Source organism: Festucalex cinctus, chromosome 18 (genome assembly GCF_051991245.1).
Source record: "Festucalex cinctus isolate MCC-2025b chromosome 18, RoL_Fcin_1.0, whole genome shotgun sequence".
Taxonomy (NCBI): Eukaryota; Metazoa; Chordata; class Actinopteri; order Syngnathiformes; family Syngnathidae; genus Festucalex; species Festucalex cinctus.
In genome coordinates this window covers 16,154,519-16,176,653 of record NC_135428.1, presented here as the reverse complement: position 1 = coordinate 16,176,653, position 22,135 = coordinate 16,154,519, and the positions used below count along the sequence as shown (strand labels likewise).

Genomic DNA, 22,135 nt, shown 5'->3' with positions numbered 1-22,135 from the left:
GAGAAACGTACAACAACCAGTCACGGCCTCCAAGTCACCCTGGCCAATGGATGACTGATCAATACCAACATGTCCCTGCTGCTGGTGCTGTAAACAAGACTCATGGTGGCGACTGGAAGAAGGATTTTAGCAGGCAGGGGGGGGACAAAAAAAACAAAAAACAAAAAAAAAAGGCTCATGAAAACGTCAAAGCCAGTGCACTGGGCAGTACCTAATAAATTGTCCCGGTGAGGTTTCCATGGCGACCTTTCCGGATGAACGTCCGAAACGTTTTTGCCCGTGCATTCAAATTGTGCGCCGCAGCATCCTCGGGGGCAGTTTGAGGCTGCCGTGGGAGCTGTGTTGTTTTCTTTTTGTTGATGTCAGCATTTAATTGAGTTTGTGCAAAAGTCGCTTGGACACACACAAACACACACACACGCACACTTGATGGCTGTGCTATTTTTTTCATTTTTTTTTTTTTGTTCTGAGGTTTGAGCAGTGGGGCCTGTCAAAGTAATAATCTTTGACCTTGTCTGCCTCGCCTACTGATGAAAGACTTGATGATTGCACCTGTAGGCTGACCTTAACATTTAGTCTTCTCAGGCAAGGATCTGATTTCTTTTTTTTCTTTTTTTTTTTTCCCCCTCTCTCTGGTGAAAGTGTTTGGTTCAATTCTGAACGACCTGCATGTCAAGAATTTTTTTTTTTTTTGTCTGTAAAAACGATGGAAGATGGATTTTTCTTAGATTAGTTTCGACTACTCCGTCGTCGCCGATCACATGATCACTGTTTGTTTGTCCACCATTTTGGAGATTGAGATGTGAAAGGATTAAACTAGGCATGAAAAGGAAAGACTAGTAAACTAAAATTTCTACTGTACGTAGATGTGATGAGGTCAGGGATCAATAGTTGACGGAGACAAGAAACTTTGATTGCAGTGGGGGAAAAAAAACACAAGTTTGACAATTTCGACTGTTAGAACGCTGATTTGAACGTCGGCCATTTTGTGCCACATAGCCTCAACCTTGTCACTGTTTTGTGACTAAGGACGTTGTTCCCAGGAAAGAACTGAAAATGGGACTGGATTGTCTCATCCTACCCTTCTGTTCCACCCTTTCAGCTGCTCCATTTACCCATAATCCCTTTGTCCTCCCGTCACGCCTCCGGACCTCCCACTGCACTCCGTCGCACTGTCAACACGTCGACCGCTCGATAATGACCAGTCGCCTACGCGAGCGCTCGCAATGATTTGCACTTTTTTTTTTTTTTTGACCTCCTGCCAGTTCTGTAATTTCTGTCTTCTCTTGTTTAATTTGGGATTTTTTTTTTCTATTTAACCAGAGCACTAATAGATTGAGGCAAAGAGGAAGCTTCCAATTACATCTAACATTACCTGCCTGATGACATCCTCATAAATACTTCAGCCTTAGCATTTAATTTTTTTTAAAATTTTTATTTATTTTTTTTAACCGATGTAGTGTTCCTGTGTTGAAATTGGACTCAGCAGGGTGAGTGCTTGTTTGCAGCCCAACATTAAAAATCAACACAGCAATTTACTACACAACTCAGTTAAAGCCAAATGGATTAAAACTGGTGTTTTGGGCCATTTTATTACTTGGGAAAAAATGGAAAATGCCTCCAATTAAAATGGAGGACACTGTTGGCAAGTCGGCCATCTTGTGCCACATAGCCTTAATGTTCCTTCGCTGGTAAAGGTCATGAATCACTGTCAATTTGAATAAATGTATTACTTGCAGCATTATAAAGAAACATGAACTGATTTGATCTGTGATGATAGTGTCAGCCATTTTGTGCCAGGAAAAAATGGTAAAAAATCGATTTTTGTACTGGGGGAAAAAAAATAAAATATTCCATAAAAATTTACATAATGAAATTTACTATAAGGAAAAATATTCTAATGTGAACTTCAGCGCTGGCCATTTAGTGCTGCATAGTAATATGGGTTCCGACTGTGGTATTCCGCATAGCTCTTATGGTCTTGCCCTGGTGTTCTGTATAGCATTAAGTTTCTTGTTTTGGTATATGACAAAAAATTCCTGTAAATTGAGAAGAAACTTTTGCAATTTTTATAAAAATTCTAAGAAGGAATATATGCCTTGAAAATTGATTTTAGTTTGTTTTTGTAGCATTAAGAAATTCTAAAACCGTGCTCTGGAAAAGACAGAATTCCGTAAAGTTTTGTAGTTGGAAAATTGTGACTCAAAAATAGAAACTCTGATATGAATTTACGTGCCAGTCATCTTGTGCTTCATAGCCCTCTGATTCTTGCGCTTGTGTGGCACCACAGTTTGACTATTCTTGCTTTTTGCTTCAACCATATGCTGCTGTATAGAATTTTTAATATGCTGAGTTTAAAGCTTTAGCCAGCTTGTGCCGCATAGCCTTAAGGTTCTTACCTCACTAAGATTCAGTATTTCTTCTTCTTCTTCTTCTTCTTTTTCGTCGTCGTCTTCTTGTTCTTGTTATTATTATTATTATTAGTCTTCTAACGAAAAAAGACTGTTTTTGCCTTTGGCCTACATGAGAACTTTTTTGGGGTCTGAGAGTAGAAATTTTAAACGGCACCAATCTGCACACTATCAGTGTTCACTTCAGCGTAGCGCTTGTGCGCGTATTGTTTAGCAGTCGTAATGAGTTATGTCAAAAAGTTACATGGGTTGGGGGGGGTACAGAGACAGGGTTGTGTTGATAAAGATGAGCACTTTATAGAAAGTGCTGAGCACGCGTGCAGCTGCAGCCTGCTGGGAGAAAAAAAAAAAGTCTTTAAGTGCGCTGACCCTCCTCATACATCACCGAGCGTCCAGTGTCTGGAAAAGCAGGAGCGTGAAAAAGATGTATACGCTGGTTGTTTTGGTCTCTATAAGTCACTTTAGTTTTGTACTAACAGGAATGCAGTGAAGTTGAATACGTTTAGTCTTGTGGTCTTTGTCCATTGAGCAGCATGTAGCTCTATTTTCTTTTTATCTGGAAAATGCAACCGATGTCTTATTTTATAAAATGATGAAATGTTGAAAGTCAAGACCGAGACAGACTAAGTCAAGACCACCACTTTGAGGGGTTGCGAGACCTAGTCAGACTCAAGTCTGACTAGGTCTCGCAATACCAAGTCAAAACCAAGAGTTGAAGGGTTGGGATCAACGTGCAATTGCGACTTTGATTCACTGAGAAAGTCGAGCGACACCTTGAATGGTTGAGACCAAATCAAGGATGGTTTGACACCAAGTTGGAGTCATCCTCCATTGATTGTAGTCAGTTTCTTTGAATCATCAACCAAGTGTTCAGTGCCACAGACAAAATCTCCTTTTCTGCGCTCTTGAGGTCGCGGATGACCACAATCTTCTTATTTTATGTTGACTGACCAGCTGACCGCCTGCTGCCACCTCGTCACCGTCAGTCTCAACTGAAAATTCTCTGTGATATTGTCAACAGTCAAGCCAATAAGCTTCATCTTCAGTATTCCTCTGACAGGCTGGATTAACTATATCAGAGTAAGCTGACAGTAAGACGCGTCAGTGTGTCAGAATAATGGCATTCTGCGAAGGCCACAGAGAAGGTCAAGAGCAGAAGAAATGTGGTCTTTTTTTTTTTTTTTTTTTTTTTTTTTTTGTCTGCCATGTCCTTGCGCCTGCGTCAAACACGCAGAAGTTGAATGCTGAGTTATTGTCCTTGCGTCACCTCTCAAATGAATCCTGAAGAAAGTTCGAGACCGCTGCTAAGAATTCCTCTCATGACTTTTTGTGATCAAATACTAATTTGAGATTGGGATGGAGGATGGCTTTTTTTAAACATGAGGATCAGCGAGGGGGCGTTATGAGGCAACGCCTTGTAACTCCTGCACAGCACCTCTATGACTTTTCTGTGTGCATGTCAGAAAAATTTTTTGGCGGGGGCGTTTGAGACAAAGTCAAGAACGCGATTTCAGGTTGAGACCAAGACCAAGACTTTGAGGAGTTGAGATAAGACTTTAAGTGTATGAGACCAAAGTTTTTGACGTTTTTAAAATGATGTCCATACCCAGACTTTGAAGGTTCGAGACAAGGTCAGGATGAAGATTTTTTTTATTTTTTTTATTTTTTTTTTAAAGGAGTTCAGATTTGTCAATACCAAAACTTGAGTTGAGATCAAGGCAAGTGACTTAGTCTTTGAAGGGTTGAAACCAAGACGTTGTAGAGTCGAGACCAAATCAAGAACAACACATTGGAGAGTTTGAGAACAAGATTTTGAGGTCAAGTCAATTCCAAAACTTTGATAGGTTGAAACCATGACAAGACCAACACTTTGACTGCTTGAGACCATGAAAAGACTGACTGTGAGTAGCAGAGACAAAATTAAGACAGAGATTTGGGTGGGTTGAGTCCGAGAAAAGCCGCAAAACTTTGAGCGCTTGACACCAATTCTTTGAGGGGCCGAGACCAATTCATGACTTTGAAGGTTGATATAAATCAAGTTCAGATTAATTAAGACTTATATTACAATGTTTGTGGTAATGACTGTCACAGTGCAATCCTGAACTTTTTGTTCTGTCTCTGTGCTTCCATTTTAGTCACTTGGCCTCCCTCTTAACTTTTTAGGTTGTTGTCTACCTCCAGCTGAGATGCTCACGTCGCATCCTAGCAAAGCAGGAATGGGGTGACCAAAAAACAAAACTAAACTAAAAGAGGGTCTGCATCGCTGCGGGGCGCGAGCAGAAGATTGGCCCGATACATCATAAAAGCCACGGCACAGTTGACCCATTAAATAGCCCGTTATTAGGTTTTCTAGGCGCGCTCGACGGCAGGGGGCAGACAATCTGTGTTTGATCTATCATTTTTATCTATCGCGTCCGCCGACTTGGGAGAGTGTTTCCAAAAACCTGGCCGAGGTGAAATCAAACATGACCCCAAACGGCAGGGGAGGCTCCATTTTGTGCTTTGCCGATGTAAATGGAAAAATCAAAGCCGTTTATAAGCTGCTACATATTGGCTAGTGGTTAAGTGTCGGACGGAGCAATTCAGTTGAGACTCGATGTCGGGGTCGGGTTTGATTGAAGGCGTTCCAAAAGGTATGGAATGCAACTTGAGGATATCTGTCAATAGCAAAGCTGGGCAAACGTTTGCGCCAGAATGGACAGATCATTCATGAATGAGGTTTAAACAAAGAAAGATATGGGGCATTGACGGATAAGGTTTTCACCAGACCCAGCACAGTTAATTTATTATAAGAATTTATTCTTTATTATGCATTATTGTCTATAATTTAGGACATACCATGGAAAGCTTTCTAACAATGGTCACACCACATAGTATTCAACTTAGATCAAAGTTATGAGGCTAACAATTAGCCATCAAAACAAAATAAGCTTGCTAGCCGCACAAGTAAAATTATAATGAAAAGATTTAATGATTAATAAAAAAAAAATTTTCCAGGTCACATGATGTCAAGATATGACAACTACATACCATTTGCTAAAAAAGGTAAGCCGCCCCCCCCCCCCCCCCCCCCCACCACCAACGTACATGTGAGTACTTCATAGCTGTTATGCATCTAACTAATAAGGGAAATAAATACATTTTTAATAATCCATTTTAGGAAAAAACAAAAACAATCAGCTAAATAGGACAAGAAATATTACACAACTCTTGATCATGGTGTGGTCTATATCCTTCTGACATAGAATGTGAGAAAGGATGACGTTTAGTTCAACTGAAAAGATTCATGGCGTGTGTCAGTTGAAGTCTAATGTAAAAAAATGAGTCGTGTTGTGCCAGTCGGAGCTGAATATGCACAAGATTGGCTGCAGTCTCGCTCGTGCACCAGATTGATGCCACGGCTGTTTGGTTCCCGCTTTTTATCCGGCAATCTCCCGTCGGATGTTGCCCGGAGATCCCCGAAGAGCATCCAGTTGTCCCAAATGGGAAGCGATGACAGTCATCTCGCCGGGAGAAATGGAGCGGCACGTCGGAGCCAAAGGGGGGAGAGCAAATGTTGAGGAATGAGCGTGTCACGGGACGACGGCAGAAGAAGAATGAGCGCGCTCTTTGAGATGATGCGCGGCGGAAACATTTTGCGGGGGGGTCTAATTGCGACCAGCTTCAAGGGCCATTACGACAAGACGCGTCGCCGTTGGCTGGAGTTGCCCCCAACACTTTCACCAGTTTGAGGGTGCTGAAAAGTTGACTAAGACCAAGAATTTGAAGTTGAGACCTAGTCAAGGCCAAGACTTTGATGGGTTGAGAAGAAGTTGGAACCAAAACTGAAGTTTAGAGACCGTTGAAACTGAGTCAACATCAAAACTTTGCAGTCAACAGCTAAACATCGAGGCGTTGAATCGAAAACCAGATGAAAATAAGACCAAGACTTTGAGGTTTTTTGAAACCAAAACGTTGAGGTTATGAGACGACGTCAAGACCATGATTAGGTCAAGACTGCGATTAGGTTGAGACCAAGACTTTGAGGGATCAAGTCCATGGAGAGACCAATTAACTCATTCACTCCCAACCATTTTCACTGAAGCAAACCCCTTTGCTGTTTTACTGGATTTTGACTGATTTCGCAAGGCCCACAGAATATTGTGTTCTATTGCTATAAAAACATGGAACCTACTAAAAGAAATATTATTCTTTTCTTTCATCAGGAAAAAAAAAAAAGTATATTTCTACCTATTTCCATTTTTCAGCAATTAATGTTAGGATATATCTAAGTTTCATCATTATTCACAAATCTGTTTAAAACTGGGGGAAAACGGCTTGTTGCAACATGACCCTGGTTGATCTTTTATATTCTGCTGCCACCTGCTGGCCGTTTTTGGAATAACTACCATTGCTTCAAACTTTCTCTTCAGTTCAGAGGCTGCATCAAAGCCTTCTTTCTGCTCTAGCATGATAAAACAAAAACCTATAAAGTCTTTGGGACGCTGGTAATATTTCAAATAGAACATATTTATAGGTTTTTGGGAGTAAAATGAGTTAAACACAAAGACTGTTTAAAACCAAGTCATACAGACAAAGACTTGGAGTGGTTGAGAACAAGTCTTGAGTCTTCAGACCAGCACGATGAGGACAATTTCCATTTCTGAAATCCAAATTTGAACCCTCAATCTCACAACTGTGAGGTGAATGTGCAAATTTAGCCATGTGTAGCCATAGTTGACCCAAAATCCCCTCGCAAAAAGCGCATGACGCAAGTAGATGAAGTCCACACGTTTGTGGACTGTCCTGGTGTTTTCAAACGGACCTCCCTGCTGAACCACAACCACCTGCTGCTCCAAACTTGCGCTCTCAAGATTTCACTCACATCACGGTCGTCTGTCTTCTTCGCTTTTGTTTAGTCCGTCTCTGGCAAGTAATTGGTGTCTCTTGATGTAATATGAATGGGTGGCATTGTGTCGTGGTCGTGGTGGTGGTGGTTGGGGAGCCGGAGATGAAAAGCGCCCTGAGTGCACGACGACGAGGGGTTGGGGGGGGTGATAATCAAAGGGCTGCCAACCTGCAGCTGGACGGAACGAGGTGGAGATTTTTACCAGTGCGGGAATTACGCTGAGAGCTCAGGAGAAAAAGGAGAAAGAGACACGTAATGGCAGCATGGAGCAGATTTGGTACCCTAGGCGAAAATGTACATGGTAGCCCCCCCAATCCCATAAAAAAAACACACACACACAAAAATTATATATATATTATATTTAATAGCACACCACGCAATAAATACCAAATTCCACAAACAAATAAAAATAAGAAAAATAACAGAAGTACAATGCAATGCAACTTTTTATTGCAATTTTTGCAAAATGACAGTATTTAAAACCTCAAAATGTTTTCACTATGTACATTAATAATTGTGTAAGATACAAAAAATAGTAAATGTATCAATATACAAACTTTGATATATCGTAAAACTTTGGCAATAAGGTGATTCACAGATAATGTGAATAGTGTGCAAAAAAACTTCACTAAATAACTTAGGAACATAACGGCAAATAGTTAAAATAGTGCACGCCGGGACCTCCTTGCAGCAAAGGCATCAATTGGTGCGTCAAAAGATAGCTGCCTGGATACTTCTTGATTGATGATGATAAGTGCCACTTGTTGCATTTTTTTTTTTTTTTTTTTGTGCAATAGTTAATTTGATTAAATTGAAGATTTTGTAATCTATGCGTCCTATTACAACCTTACTTTCATGTTGTGAGTCAAGTGCGTATTCTACAGAAAACATTTTGTTAATATTTTGGAAATTGTTCTTATGTTTATTGAGATATTGAACATCCATCCATCCATCCATTTTCTTGACCGCTTATTCCTCACAAGGGTCGCGGGGAGATATTGAACAAAATCTTTAAATTTTTCAAAGGGGGTATACTCATATATGCTGAGCACTGTACATGATGCAGCAATAGCTGATATAACTGATATTGTGTTTGGGTTTTTTACATTTTATTTTTTTTCCTTTCTGCAATTTGGCGCCCCCTCCACAAGATGGCGCCCTAGGCGACCGCCTAGCTTGCCTGTAGCCTAGGCATGGAGGAAAATGGAGGACCTGCTGTGAGAGAGTGGGAGAAAGATGAAGGGGAAGTTGCAACTCCTCATCATCATCCTCGTCGTCAATGTTGTTTTTCAGCATTGAAGGTTGACACTCTGACCACTGGAGAGTTCTCTTCTGTTTGGTTGGCATGCTCCAACAACACATGCAAAACCCAAAATTTGAAACTCTAGCAAACTTGAGCAAAGGCTTCAAAAACCCTCATTTGAAAGCAGAACTTGAAACCCTACTCTTTGCTTGGGGCCTTGTTTTGACACTCACTTGAAACCATAGTCCATGTTTGAAACACGAACCAATTCTGAAAAGTCTAATTTGAAACTCAACTCTGTTTCAAACACTAGTTTGAAACCATAACATAACATTCAACCTCTAATTTCAAACCCTGTTCTTGACTTGCAACTCAACCTTGTTTGAAAGCCTAAACCAGGCTTGAAACCCAGCTTGTAACCCTATCCTTGGCTTGTAACTCTGTGAAACCCTAAACATTGGTTGTAACCTTCAACCTATTTGAAACCGTGACATTGGCTTTGATTCAAGTTGAAACACTAGCCAATGTTTAAAACGATAACCCAGGCTCGAAAACATCATTTAAATGCCCATTTCACCCAATTTTTTTTTTCAGTTAACAAAGCATTTTAAAGAGTGTACCTTGAAAAACTAAAGACGACTTATTCTTGCCGTACCAGTTTACAGTAAGTAATTATCGTGTCATATCGCACACGGCTTTGCTTGCTCACGTTACGGCGGCGCAATCTCCCGATGATGTCGTGTCGTTGCGGTTGAGTGGTGAGGTCGCCGCGCTGTGTTTACACTCGTCGGCGCTGCACTCCAAACCCTCTTGGATGCCCGCTCGCACTCTCATCCAGCAGTGCAAACACTCGGCGCGGCTGCGGCCCACTCGAGCACGCGGAGCAAACACTGCCAATTGTCTTGGTTTTACGCGTCTGTCATACACCACACTACTACTGCAACTACAACTACAACTAGTATGTGGACACCCTAACGCGGCGTCAAACACTAATTTGAATCATAATTTGAAATCGTAATTAAAACCCATATTTGAAACACTAACCTTTGCTGGGAACTGTCAGTCTTGAAAGCCTAACTTAAAAACCTCATTTGAAACCTGATTGCAGGTTTGAAGCACTAACCCTAGTTGTAACTCAGACTGGAAGCCCTTAAATTTGAAAGCCTAACTTAGAAGCCAGAAAACCATTTGAAACCCTAACCGTAGTTTATACTTTAATCCAATCCTGGCTTGAAACCATACCTGTAGCACTGTCTCTCTGTGCAACTCTTTGTTTCTCGTCTAGTCAAGTTTGTTGCACGCCTCTCGATATGAATAAATAGTTAAAATCGTACTTGTCTCAGCACATGACACTAAATATTACATTTGAAACCCTAATCTTTATTGAAAACCTGAACTTTAGCCTTAATAGTCGATCAAGGTGAATGAATACCTTTAATCCATAAAAGTGAGCATGATTCAACCGCGAGAAACCCTTGCAACTACATCTGCATCTACTTCTTCCGCTGGTCTTCTTCTTCCAGTCATTTATGGAGACAAAATGGCGGCGGTGTCCGTCGCGCGATCTCTGCCTGCGGCTGAGGAAATGTCAAATCGACACCCGTGACCAGGTCGAGTGAAAAATGGAGGCAGTTATGAGCTGCGCGGTCACTTGGCTGCCCTTTGCCAGTCATTTAATCTCAGATTGATTGTTTACGTTGGGATCAGGTGACATCAAGCCAGCAGCATCATGCTAAAAAAAATAAAAAATAAATAAAAAATACAAGTTTGCCATCGTAACACTATACATCTATAATTGATATAGTCACTGAAGTAGTGGAGAATCGAAAATTAATGCTATGTGATTGAGTAATATATTACACTCGATATACTGACTTCATTTACTGTACTCATTCCTTCATTTATGTATGTCTTATCTTCTTATTTTACATGAAAAGACCATATAATTGTTAAAATGCCATAAAAATGCTACAGAATTCAATTGTGTAACCCAAGGAAAAACAAATATATTGAAAATGTTTTGTGTGTATGCAGTATTTATAATGGCTATTTATTATATTCAAAGTAGAAATTAAATTAGTACAGAATTCTATTTTATAATGAAAAAAAATACAATATTGAATAATTTAACATATTCTCAAAATTTTTGTATCGTTTTTAATAACCGTTGATGCTATGTACACAGAAACATTAAGAAACCAGTAATTTTTAATTGTTTCTAAATACATTTTTAATGATATAAAATGTTGTGAAAAAAAATAAAATCACACATTTTTAAATAAACAGTTTCTGAAATTTGTAATTTTCTTCTTTGAATCCCTCAGCAGCCTGTCATACACAATACATTTGATTTATGTATTTATTTGCGCTGTTTTGCTTTGCCGTAAGTTTTCTGTGATGGTTTCACAATAATGAGGGGGAAAAAAAAAAAAAGAGCTCACTCTGCTTAAGATTTTCATGAGCCTTTATTTTTTATTTTATTTTTTTTTTTTGTGCCTCAACTTTTCCCAGTCGGGGCTGTTGGACCGGAGCTTTCACTTTTGGCAGGCAGCCTTGTAACTTCCTCCAAACGCAGTAAAAAATAAACTGTATATAAAAAAAAACATAAATAAAGCAAGTGGACAGTAAACAAAAGACAAACCTGAGCATCAGCAACCTCATGATGGACCGTACAATCCGTAAAAGTCCGGTCAACGGCCGTATGAGTTCCGTCACGCTTTTGCCAGCATGTTCCGAGTCGTTCGGTGCCTTCAGTGTCAGAAAGCTCGTCGCGTGTTCTGGGGCCGCTTTGCTACATCCGACACGCGCTGGCTTGAACACGTACGACCATTCTTGAGCCGAAAAGTGCTCCCTAATGTCAGAGAACCGTAATCATACTCGTGTCTGTCTCGTCTTGTCCTAGTTGTTGTCCGTCATGGCGGCCTTTCATTTTGGCAGCGTTTTGAAATGCAGCCTGAGGAAAGAAGAAGTCGCGCTCGCTCCGTCTCGCTCGCTCGCTCGCTCGCTCGCTGAATTATGCTTTTTGCTTCTCTCTGAAGGCCTGCTGGCCACACTTTCAAAATTCTCACAAGTGTCCTCCACAGGAGGCTGAAGAAGAAGAAGAAGAAGAAGAAGGATGATGATGATGATGGAGTCACTGCCACTTTGTTGTGGCTTACTTTACAAATAGAGGCTTTGTGGCTACTCGAGTACTGAAGAGAACCCCTAAAATGACATGCTTGCTAATTACGAAGGTATGAACATGACCTGCAATCATGCAATGATTCCTGCCTTTAAAATCCTGATAATTAATCAAAGGACTGTTGAGATTTTTGATTGCTCGAGTGCTGAAGAGAACCTTTTAAATAACACACTTGCAAACTAATTAAGTACACCACAATGAAAACAATCTACACTCCTGCAATTGCTTCATATCTTTGAGAACATTTTGCCGGGGGGGGGGGGGGGGGAATCAGTTGTTGCGCTTCCTCGAGTGCTGAAGAGAACCCTTTATAACATACACTTGCTAATTAATGAGGCGCACTTGAATAACAACCCACATTCCTGACGAAGAGTGTTTTTTTTTTTTTCAATCTCTCTCGAGAGTTGTGACTCCTCGAGCGCTGAAGAGAACCCTTAAATAACACTTTTGCTCATTGATTAGATTTGAAAACCACCTGCAGTCAAGTAATGGCTCTTGCCTTTTGAGAACTTTCCCTTAAGATCTGTCCAGAGTTGTGAGTATTCGAGCGCCGAAGAGAACTCTTAAAGTAACATGGACCTCAATAAAAACAAGCTGCAATTCTGCGACGATTGCTGAGCTTGACAAGTTTCTTCTGTTCTTCCGTCAAATTGCTACTGCATGAGCGTCGACGAGAACGCCGGGGGCATTTTTATTAATAGCCATTTAAGCACCTCATGTTTCTATAGAAATGTTAATTCCGTCGGGAGGACGTCTCGGAATAGAAGGAAAGTTTTGAATGTAATCCGGCTTTTCAGTGTTGGGCTTCATTAAGGACGAGTTATTAATGTTGGTTTTTTCAATGGAAACTTTTGGGCGTGAAAAGTTTTTCTCATGTAATGAGAATGCAAGAATTGCAAAAGAGAAGAATTTTTTTTTTTCCCCCCATCTTTTTCTTCTCCCTCAGGTTGCTGCTTTGCACATATGCAGTTGAGCGTGTGCAATATTGTGCCCACGGCAGGCGTTTCAAAGCCTGAATAGAAGCGGGAACATTGGGAAAGCGGGGACAAGGCTTGAAACCCCAACTTCACATCGTAACCCTTGCTTGAAACCCTAACTTGAAAACACCCCAGCTTGAAGTCCTAACACTGGATTCAAACTCGTGTTGGAAACCGGAACAGGAAAAAACAAAAAAAACAAAAATAAAAACGCTAATCCATTTTATGAAACCTTAACCGAGGCTTGAAACCGCAACAGAAAAATCTAACCCTTGTTTGGAACCCAAACCTCGCCTTCAAACCCTACCATAAACGCCGTAACTCTTGTTTGAAACTTTCTTTTTAAGGCTAACCCTTACCCTGGCACGAAAACCCTAACCTTTGTTTGAAACCCGAACCCAGGCTTGTTGAAACCCTATCTCTTGTTTGAATGTGTAATCTGAAACCCTTTTCCTTGTTTGACCCATGCTTGAAAGTCTTATTTGAATCCCTAACCTTGGTTTGAAACCATAAAATGAATATTGTAGCCCTTTTTTTTTTTTTTTAATAAATTAACTCATTGACTTGTAGCTATTTTCACAGAAACAATCCCCTTCGCTCCCGGCTGTTTTACTGGATTTTGACTAATTTTGCAAGGCCCACAGAATATTGTCTTCTATTACTATAAAAACATGCCTACCAACCTACCAAAAGAAAGATTAAAGTCTCTTCTTTCATCAGAAAAAAAAAGTATATTTCTATCTCTTTCTTTTTTGCTGCAATTAGAATGTAGTTAAGTTTCATCATTATTCACAAATGTATTTAGATTTCTGAGTATTTGAGCTTTTTTTCCCCCAACATGGTCCTGGCTGATCTCTTATACTCTGCTGCCACCTGCTGGCCGTTTGTGTAAAAACTACCATTTCTTCCAACTGTTCTTTGCACGTATTAAAAACAAACAAACGTATAAATACATCTTTGGGACACTTAAAACATGTAAAATAGAACATATTTATACGTTTTTGGGTTAATTGAACCCATAACCCTTGTTTGAAATCCACTTCCTTGTTTGAAGCCTTAACCCATGCTTGAAAGTTTATTTCAAACCCTGACCTTTGCTTGAAACATATGGAAACCTTAACCTTTGTTTGAAACCCTAATTTAATTTGATGAAGCTTGTTTGAAAGATGGATAATGATTCAGTAAAAACAGTAACAGTAAGGCATTGAGTCTATGGACTGTATTCATTTTAGTTTTTTGGTAAGGTGCGCCCAACCCCTACTTTTTTATAGTGACCTTTTCAATGGCTTGGCTTCACGCACACATTTTGTGCTGCAAATTGGTGAGAGGGACGGCGACGTCGCCATCGTCTTCGCCACCTGCAGAGAGTCTGAATAAACACTCGATTGCGGCGGCGGCAGGTGTTGGTTGGCGTAATCCGAGCAGGATTAGCGAGCGGCGGGGAAAGAAACAAACGTCGGGTGATTTGCAAATCAAAACAAAACAAATCTGCTTGGAGGAGACAAAAAGTTTGTCGTCTTGTAGTTGAGGAGAAAATGGAGTCTGTCAGAAGTCGAACGGGTAACTTGCCCAAGCGCGACGGACGTGCACGTTCCTGCTGCCATTGCAGCTTCACGCGTTTAGATAATTCAAGTGATGTGTCAAAAAGAGGCGTGTAGATTTTGATGCAAAAGTGACTTTAGATACCGCAGGGCTCGGGTTTCCTTAGTATCTCAAGTTAGGGTATAAAATCTAAGTTGCCAGGCCTGGGTAAGGTTTTAAATAAGAGCGATAAGGTTTGAAATGTGGGATTCAAAACAATCTTAACATGTCAAAATTAGGGGTTCATATCAGGATGAGGGTTTCAGTTAGGTTTTCAAGCCTGGGCTTTAAGGTTTCAAGACAGGGTTAGGGATTCAAATTAGGGGTTAAAAGTAATGTAAGGGTTTCAAATGAGGTCATTCTGGGAGTTCTAACAAAGGTTAGGATGTCAAATTAGTGTTTTTTTTTGTTTTTTGTTTTTTTTAGCCAGGTTCAAAATTAGGTTTTAAATTAGGTTTTCAAGCCAGAGATGTGGATTAAAACGAGCGTTTTGAACTAGGGTTAGTTTTTAATTTGGTGTTTTCAGGTTGAGATTATGGTTTAAAGCCAATGTTAGGGATTTCAATTTTCACATAAAGGTTAGGGCTGTGGGTTCAAAAAAAGTATGGTATCAAGTTGTGGTTTAATCTAATGTCAGGGTTATGTTTTCAAATTGGTGTTTCAAGTTAAGGAAATAATTAGGGTTTCCATCCAAGATTCGAGTTTCAAGAAAGTTAGGGTTTCAAGTCAGCATGAAGGTTTCAGATAAGGGTTTCGTTTTCAAACCAAGATTTGGGTTTCAAGATTGCCTTCTTGTTTCTGTTTTTAGTTCCATTAAAATTAACCAATTAATCCATTTAACAATTTTTTTTTTTTTTTTTTAATGCTAACATTGCAACCCCGTGAACAGCAAAGTGTGGAAGCACCTCATCAACGTCATGTGTCAATCGCAAATTATTTGCCGGTGAGGCGCGATAACGAGCCTTAGCGCGTTAGCACGTTAGCCGCGGGCGGCGGCTGCCGCTCACCTGCAAGAAACGAGAGCACGGCTGAACTGTGACGCCGCTAATTGCTACAAGGTCAATTAGCCGCACGTGTCAACAAAAGGTGGAAACGTCGCTGGCATGGCAGAGGTGATGATTGCTCACCCGGAACCGGTGCACTTTTGCACCAGCAATTTTCAACACCTCATCTTGCCTGGAGTTGATGATTTTAAAAGTATTTGTTCCCAACTACTCAAATTGCGCTTTGTAGTCGACACTTTTCAGACATGTTGACTTGATGTCTGCTGGCAACAATTGTTACAGTAGCTACACTCTAACATATAAACACCTCAAGAAATCCTCACATTTGATTTGATTTTGGAGAGATGTTTGACACATGATGTGGTATGCTTTGGAAAATGTTGGCTGGATGAGTTTGTTGGCAATGTTTTGCTTCGGAAGACAAACTTAAAGATGGTTGATACATATTTTTCACAAATGATGTGGTATGCTTTGGATAATTATAAATGGCTGAATGGATATTGACTCATGATGTGGTATGCTTTGGAAAATGGATGGTTGGAATTAGGACAAACGGTGTGCTATGTTTTGGAAAACAAACAAGATGGAATTTTCAAGATGGAGGAGAAAAAATGTGATTTATGGTACATTTAAAAAATAAAAAAGTGCAAATGTGTGAAAAAGTTTGTTGTAGCGGAGGGGCAAGTTGCAGCGCAGCTCCGTTGTGTGCGTGCTTGGGTGATGTGATGACACGCCGCTTATACTTGCCAGTCGCCCGTGGAAACACCTTCATGTCATCTCGTCTGTTGCAACTTTTTATGCCCCGGAGTTGAAGTTGAAGCAAAGTTCACGACTCGACAAAAAGCAAACAAACAAGGACCTGCGAGCGACGTTGCCAATTTTGAGTGTGCTTCCTTCCATATGAATGAAGCGAGACGTTGATTTTGTATTTTTTATTTTTTTTTTAAGACGTGTTTTATTGGACTTTTTCTTACAAAAAACAATTTTCTGGTCAACCAGAGAAGACACAAAATGCATACAGAAAAAAAACAAACCTGTACAGTCACTTTCGCCATGTGTCCTAAACACGTTATCTACAACAAGCGTGGGGAGGTATGACCCACGGATCGAACCGTTGGCGGTCTGACATTGGAGACGATTGGGCTAGCTAGCTCGTTGGCGACGTGTACGAGATCAAAAATGAACAATTATGTGAATTTGTTTTTCTATTTTTACACGATTAACTGTTGAACGACTACAAAGGTCACTGAGGTATCTGGCGGACGGGACAATCGATTTCGATGGCATGCACGTCTCACACTGTCTCTTCTCCATATGCAGAATTCAATTTGTAAATAAATCCAAATATATGCTACCTCCAGCTGCCAAAATTGTCTTGACAAACTAAGCTAGCAGCATAAATCAGCCACAAATTGTGTTCAGTTCCGACACACTTTGCAGTTTACGTCGCTGGGAATTTGTAGCTACTAATTATTATGACTTCTGTTTTGTATGATATTGTGATAAGTCACCGGAGGTTTAAAAAAAAAAAAAAAAAAGGCTGCGAGGATTTGTAAAAAGGGTTTTTTATTGTTGGATGCGCATTATTTGCAAGTTTCACTTTGCATCGCTGGTGTCGTTACTGAGCGCCAGTCCCAAATGCTGGTATGAATCTTTGAGGGCTAAATTACTAAGCTAACGTTATGCTGTTCCACAAGCAGCTTATTTTCGTATTCTAATCAATTGAGTTCAATATAACCCTGCACTATTTTTCTTAACGTGATTTAAGTACTGTATCGCGTACTTATCGACAATTTCTATCAAGCTACATGTCCACTCCGTGTTGATTTGCCACTTGGCTAGCTAGAAGTCGTCGCTAAAGCGCATACAAATGCTCACAGCCTTCAGTGGAGTTTCACAGGTCTGCAGTTCCAACGTCAATTCCAATCAGGTGACGTATACGAAAGGTGGGACGGTGTGGGGCGTTAATACGTGTCTAAAAGGACTCACGGACACTAAATGCGGACATTGACTGACGGACGGTTTGTGGTTAGCACTGGTGAAGACGATCAACACACAAACGGGGGGAAAAAAAACCAAACAATCGAAAGCTTTTTTTTTTTTTTTTTAACTCTAAAAAAGTGAGCATTGTGCATAGTTCGTGGTGTGGCAACCTGGTCAGGTACCAACTGTAACTTGCTGTGATAAGACGGAAGGGAAGTGCAATCATGTACAATTGTGTCGCACTGAACACCATTGACACTTTCTCCCAGCGGGACTATCACAACAATGATTTTTTTGTTTTTTGTTTTGTTTTTTTGGAAACACAAATCCCAACACATTTACTCCTCCTCGCTCTGCAATGAACCCGGACCTCTTATTTGGAATCAAGTCCTACTGATGCTTTGCTTGGGTTGATGCTCATACCTCACCCACCCAGACCACCGTGTTGCCCCTGGTGACGTCCGACACCTCGCAGTGCGGCGTCCTCTGCTTGCCGTTCACAACGAAGAGGGATCGGGCCGACGGCGTCAACAGGTATTGTCCGAAGGGCCCGCTGGAGACCACGACCCGGTAGGGCGCCCCCCAGGGCCAGCTCCGAGGGCCCAGCGGCTCCTTGAGGCCCCGGAGGACCTCGGTGTGTCCCGAGGACAGGTCGGCGAAGAGCAGGTCCGCGCTGGAGTCCGAGGCGGCCACCACTACGTATTGGTTGGACGCGGCAAAGGAGGGCTGGAAGACCAGGTCCGAGGCGGCGACTGAGTCCTCCACTTCCTGCCGGAGAAGCATCTCGCCCTGGAAGGAGAGCGTTTGCACCGTCAGCCGGTTGCCTCCGCCTCCGTCGGGCGACACGATGTAGCGGCCGTCGGGAGACACGAACGGCCGGCCGGCGAGGTCGCGGTTGCGCCCCACCACCGCGTCCGTCACGGCGTCCACCAGGAGCTGGGCCTGGCCGCCCCGGCACTGGACCAAGTAGACGCCGCTCAGGTGCGTGTAGGCCATGCTGGCCGGCACGCAGCCGTGGTCCTTCAAGCTGACGGTCTTGACGCGCCGGAAGGTCTCCAGGTCCACCTTGTGCACCGCCGGCTCATCTTGGAGGAAGACGAAGGCGAACCTTTGGCGGACGGAGACCACCACGGGAGGTTTAATGGAGCAGTTGGCGCTGATGAATGCGTGTCATTTAGCGCTGTGGGCTTTTACCTGACATGAGTGATGATGAGGTTGGTCGGCGGGATGAAGAAGTCGCTGACCCGCTGGAAGGAGGTTCGGACGGCATGATGGACTTCACCCACGCTTGCTTGAGGGATTACCTGCAAGGAGGCCGGGAAAGCGCACAACAAATGTACTCTGGGTTCGTGTTAATTTTGTCTGCCGTTTTGAAATTGAGTCCGTTTTAGTCCAATTTCAGTCCTGCTTGTTAGTTTTTATCACAGTTAGTCAACCTCATCCCATTTTTATTTAGTCCATTTTTTAGTCCACTATGTCTCTAGCTAGCATGTTAGTCCAAGAAAACATAATTTTATTCGTCTAGTTTTAATCAACAAAGAACTGTCAACATTTTAGTCTAGTTTTAGTCAGGACAACCATTTTACCCCGTATGTGTTTTATTAATTAATTAATTTATTTATTTATTTTTGTCAGCAGATTATTGAAACTTCAGATCTAAGACTATTTCACATAAAATGTTCTCATCTTTTTGATGAAAAACTACACACAATTACAGTGGCTACTCGGGGTGTGAATTGCCTAGTACCTGACGATTCGATCCGTATCACGATTCATAGGTCACGATTCGATTCGATACCGAAAAATCCCGATATGAATTTACAAGTGGATTGTTGCGATTTTTTTTTTTTTTACTCAGATTTAGAAAATATCATTCAGTAAACTTATACATGTACACTGTAAGATTTGTATGAAAATTTATTTATTGATCTGAAACTTCAGTCTTAGAACTGTGAGCCACTGTATTTAACAAACAGGTTGTAACATTTTTCATGTTTGAACAGCGTTGAAATAAAATATTAAGGCTTAATGTTCCATTAATATAACATTCTTCCATGCTTAAGGTGTGAAAGTTAGACGTTTTGTTGAGTATTTTTCCATCAAAAATGGATGTTAAAAAATCGATTTGGCTGCCTATTGAATCGATTCGACAATTGCGTGCTGTAGCATCGCAATATATTGCCAAATCGATTTATTTTTTTTTAACACTCCTAGTGGCTACTATGGCTCCATGCAATGAGCTAATAAGTTAGCCAGCATTAGTTTAGCAGTCACATGACCAAACCTAGAAAACAGGTGAGCTGTGATTGGTTACCTGAGCCCTCGGACATCATTTTCAGTTGACAGCAAGTTGCAAAATGTGTTTTTAAAGGTACTAATTGTACGTGAAAAATAATGAAAGTATCAAATTAATTAGACAAAATCTGAACTTTTTATTGCTATAATGGGCTAAGTAAGTGTAGTGTCCCTTTAACTCTTGAATAGTATCCCTTAAAGTGTTATTAGAGATTTGAGGTAGTTCATATGCTGTTATGTACAAGTATGAGCTCATTTTTTACAATATTGTGACCTTTTTTTAACATCACCAACCTCCCCACAATATCGTGATAATCGTATTGTGAGCTTCATATCGTGATATCGCATCATAATATTTGGATATCATTACATAGATATTTAGTACTCGCTTTAACATTATTGTTGGAACGTTATAGCCGATGGATTAAGTTATAACAAATTTTTATTTTTTTATTTTTTTAAACCTATCGCCGGGAGTCAATCTCCTGTCTCTCTCATGTTTGCTGTGTGTCACATGACAGCGTCACAGATGTGATAGATTAGCAGAAAAAAGATTTTACAGAATCATATTTTCATCTCGTCTTTGTTCATGAACTAAAAACATTTTAGTCCAGTTTTTATTAAAGTGAAGGACATTTTCGTCTCGTCTTTGTCTCGACATCATTAATCCCAGTTATTGTTTATTAAGAGGGTTTTAGTCCGGTGAAAAAAGTGTCTTGACAAAATTACTTTTTAGTTTTTGTTGCTGAAATTAACACTACTCTGTGTTAAGTATAATCTCCTGTTTTGATGCAAGGAAAAAGGAACGTTTTGCTCTTGTTTGTATGTCGTGCGTGTATTTTCACGCACGTCCACCTCAGGCGAGATAAGCAAGTGGCGCCCCCAGGTGACATCGTCGTCCGTCTTGGCGCTGATAAACATCGTAAAAGGTCGACGACGCCGGCGCGTGAAATGTGACCCCCGCATCGCTTCCCCTCGATAACGGCTCTCATTCTGAGATGCTTGTCTCTGAAATGTGGCGCACAAAACAAGCGTCATGTTTCACTTCGCCTGCCGCCGAGTCGGCACTTTCCAAATCATTTTATTGGAGTACGGCATGGAAGCGCTTTGTCCTTGATACAATATATTATTCACTTGCATCGTATCCAAGGATTATTTACACATCTGCACAGATTACGGGGCAGTAAGTTTTTATTTAGAATTGATTTGTAAATTGAGCTTAATATTCATTTCTACAAATAAAACCAGAAAACATTTATTGTGGCATTTAATCAATTGTAAAAGATGTTATTTGCTACAATAGATTTTTGTCAATATTCTATCAACAACAATCTATTCATTTTATATATGGTATTTATTTTTCCCCTCAATCTCTCTCTCTCACTCACTCACTCACTCTCACTCATCCATCCATCCATCCATTTTCTTGACCGCTTATTCCTCACAAGGGTCGCGGGGGCTGCTGGCGCCTATCTCAGCTGGCTCTGGGCAGTAGGCGGGGGACACCCTGGACTGGTTGCCAGCCAATCGCAGGGCACACAGAGACGAACAACCATCCACACGCACAAGCACACCTAGGGACAATTCGGAGCGCCCAATTAACCTGCAATGCATGTCTTTGGAATGTGGGAGGAGACCGGAGTACCCGGAGAAGACCCACGCGGGCACGGGGAGAACATGCAAACTCCACCCAGGTAGGTCCGAGCCTGGACTCGAACCGGAGACCTCAGAACTGGGAAGCGGACGTGCTAACCACTCGACTACCGTGCCGCCCCACTCTCACTCACACACACATATTTACAATTTCATTGTAAAACTGTATTTGTAAAAATAAATGCATCGCCCTTGATAAAGATCTGACCCATAATGAGCAATGCCCTAGTTTTCAGCAACTGACAACTTCCATAAAATAAATTCTGATTTTGGACCACCCTGCCACTTCTACATTTAGACACTGAGCTTTTTTTTTTTTTTTTTTTTTTTTTTTTTTTTAAACAAGAACAAGGCATCAAACACACTGCAGCATCTCGCCGTAGCCCAGCAGGGGGCCTCCATTCCGTCTGCGCTCGCTCTAACAAACCGGCAAAGAGCTGATAAATAATAAAAGCAGAAAAAAAACAAAAAAATAAACGCCCCCTCTCTTACCTGCCTTTTTCTTTTCAACAACATCTCAGCAGCACTCGAGCCGACCATGCAGAAAAACGCAGGAGGTGACGGGATACAATGGCGGGAGTTAATACGGTTTCGCCGGGTATTATCACACGGCCGAGGTGCGCTAAGCCTCTTTCCACCCGCTTCCCTTTGTTGCGACTTCATCCCGGGCTTTCATCTGACTCGCTTGCAAGCGTCTCTCTTTCCCCCCCCCAAACATCAGAGCGGCAAAAAACTGATGGAAATCGTCTCTAATCTTGTCTAAAACGCTACTAATGAAGTTGATGGTTAAAATGGGGCTGAATTGCTTGCTGCACGTTCACTTGCAACAATTTTCTATCAAACTATCTGAACGGACAAATACAGATGAGATTTCTTTATTTATTTTTTTGTTTAAATAAATAACAGCACTATAGAATTT

General features: G+C 41.2%; 1 protein-coding gene and 1 long non-coding RNA gene across 4 annotated transcripts in view; one reads left to right on the top strand and one right to left on the bottom strand.

Annotated features, from left to right (window-relative positions):
- LOC144006450 (uncharacterized) overlaps positions 1–11,827 on the top strand; it is a 33,667-nt gene extending 21,840 nt beyond the window's left edge. The window contains exons 3-4 of one of the 3 annotated variants that reach the window (XR_013279830.1): positions 5,409–5,456; positions 11,626–11,827. This is a non-coding gene — a long non-coding RNA (uncharacterized LOC144006450). The other 2 variants (XR_013279831.1, XR_013279829.1) reach the window with 2 other exon arrangements.
- Positions 11,828–16,228: 4,401 nt separating this feature from the next.
- The window catches only part of fstl4 (follistatin-like 4), a 123,924-nt gene continuing 118,017 nt past the window's right edge, over positions 16,229–22,135 (bottom strand). Inside the window, exons 16-17 of the mRNA XM_077505302.1 lie at positions 18,463–18,572; positions 16,229–18,376 (exon numbers count right to left, since the gene is read on the bottom strand). Coding sequence (XP_077361428.1) covers positions 17,686–18,376; positions 18,463–18,572 — 801 coding nt within the window. The 3' untranslated portion in view covers positions 16,229–17,685. The remainder of the gene's footprint in view (positions 18,377–18,462; positions 18,573–22,135) is intronic.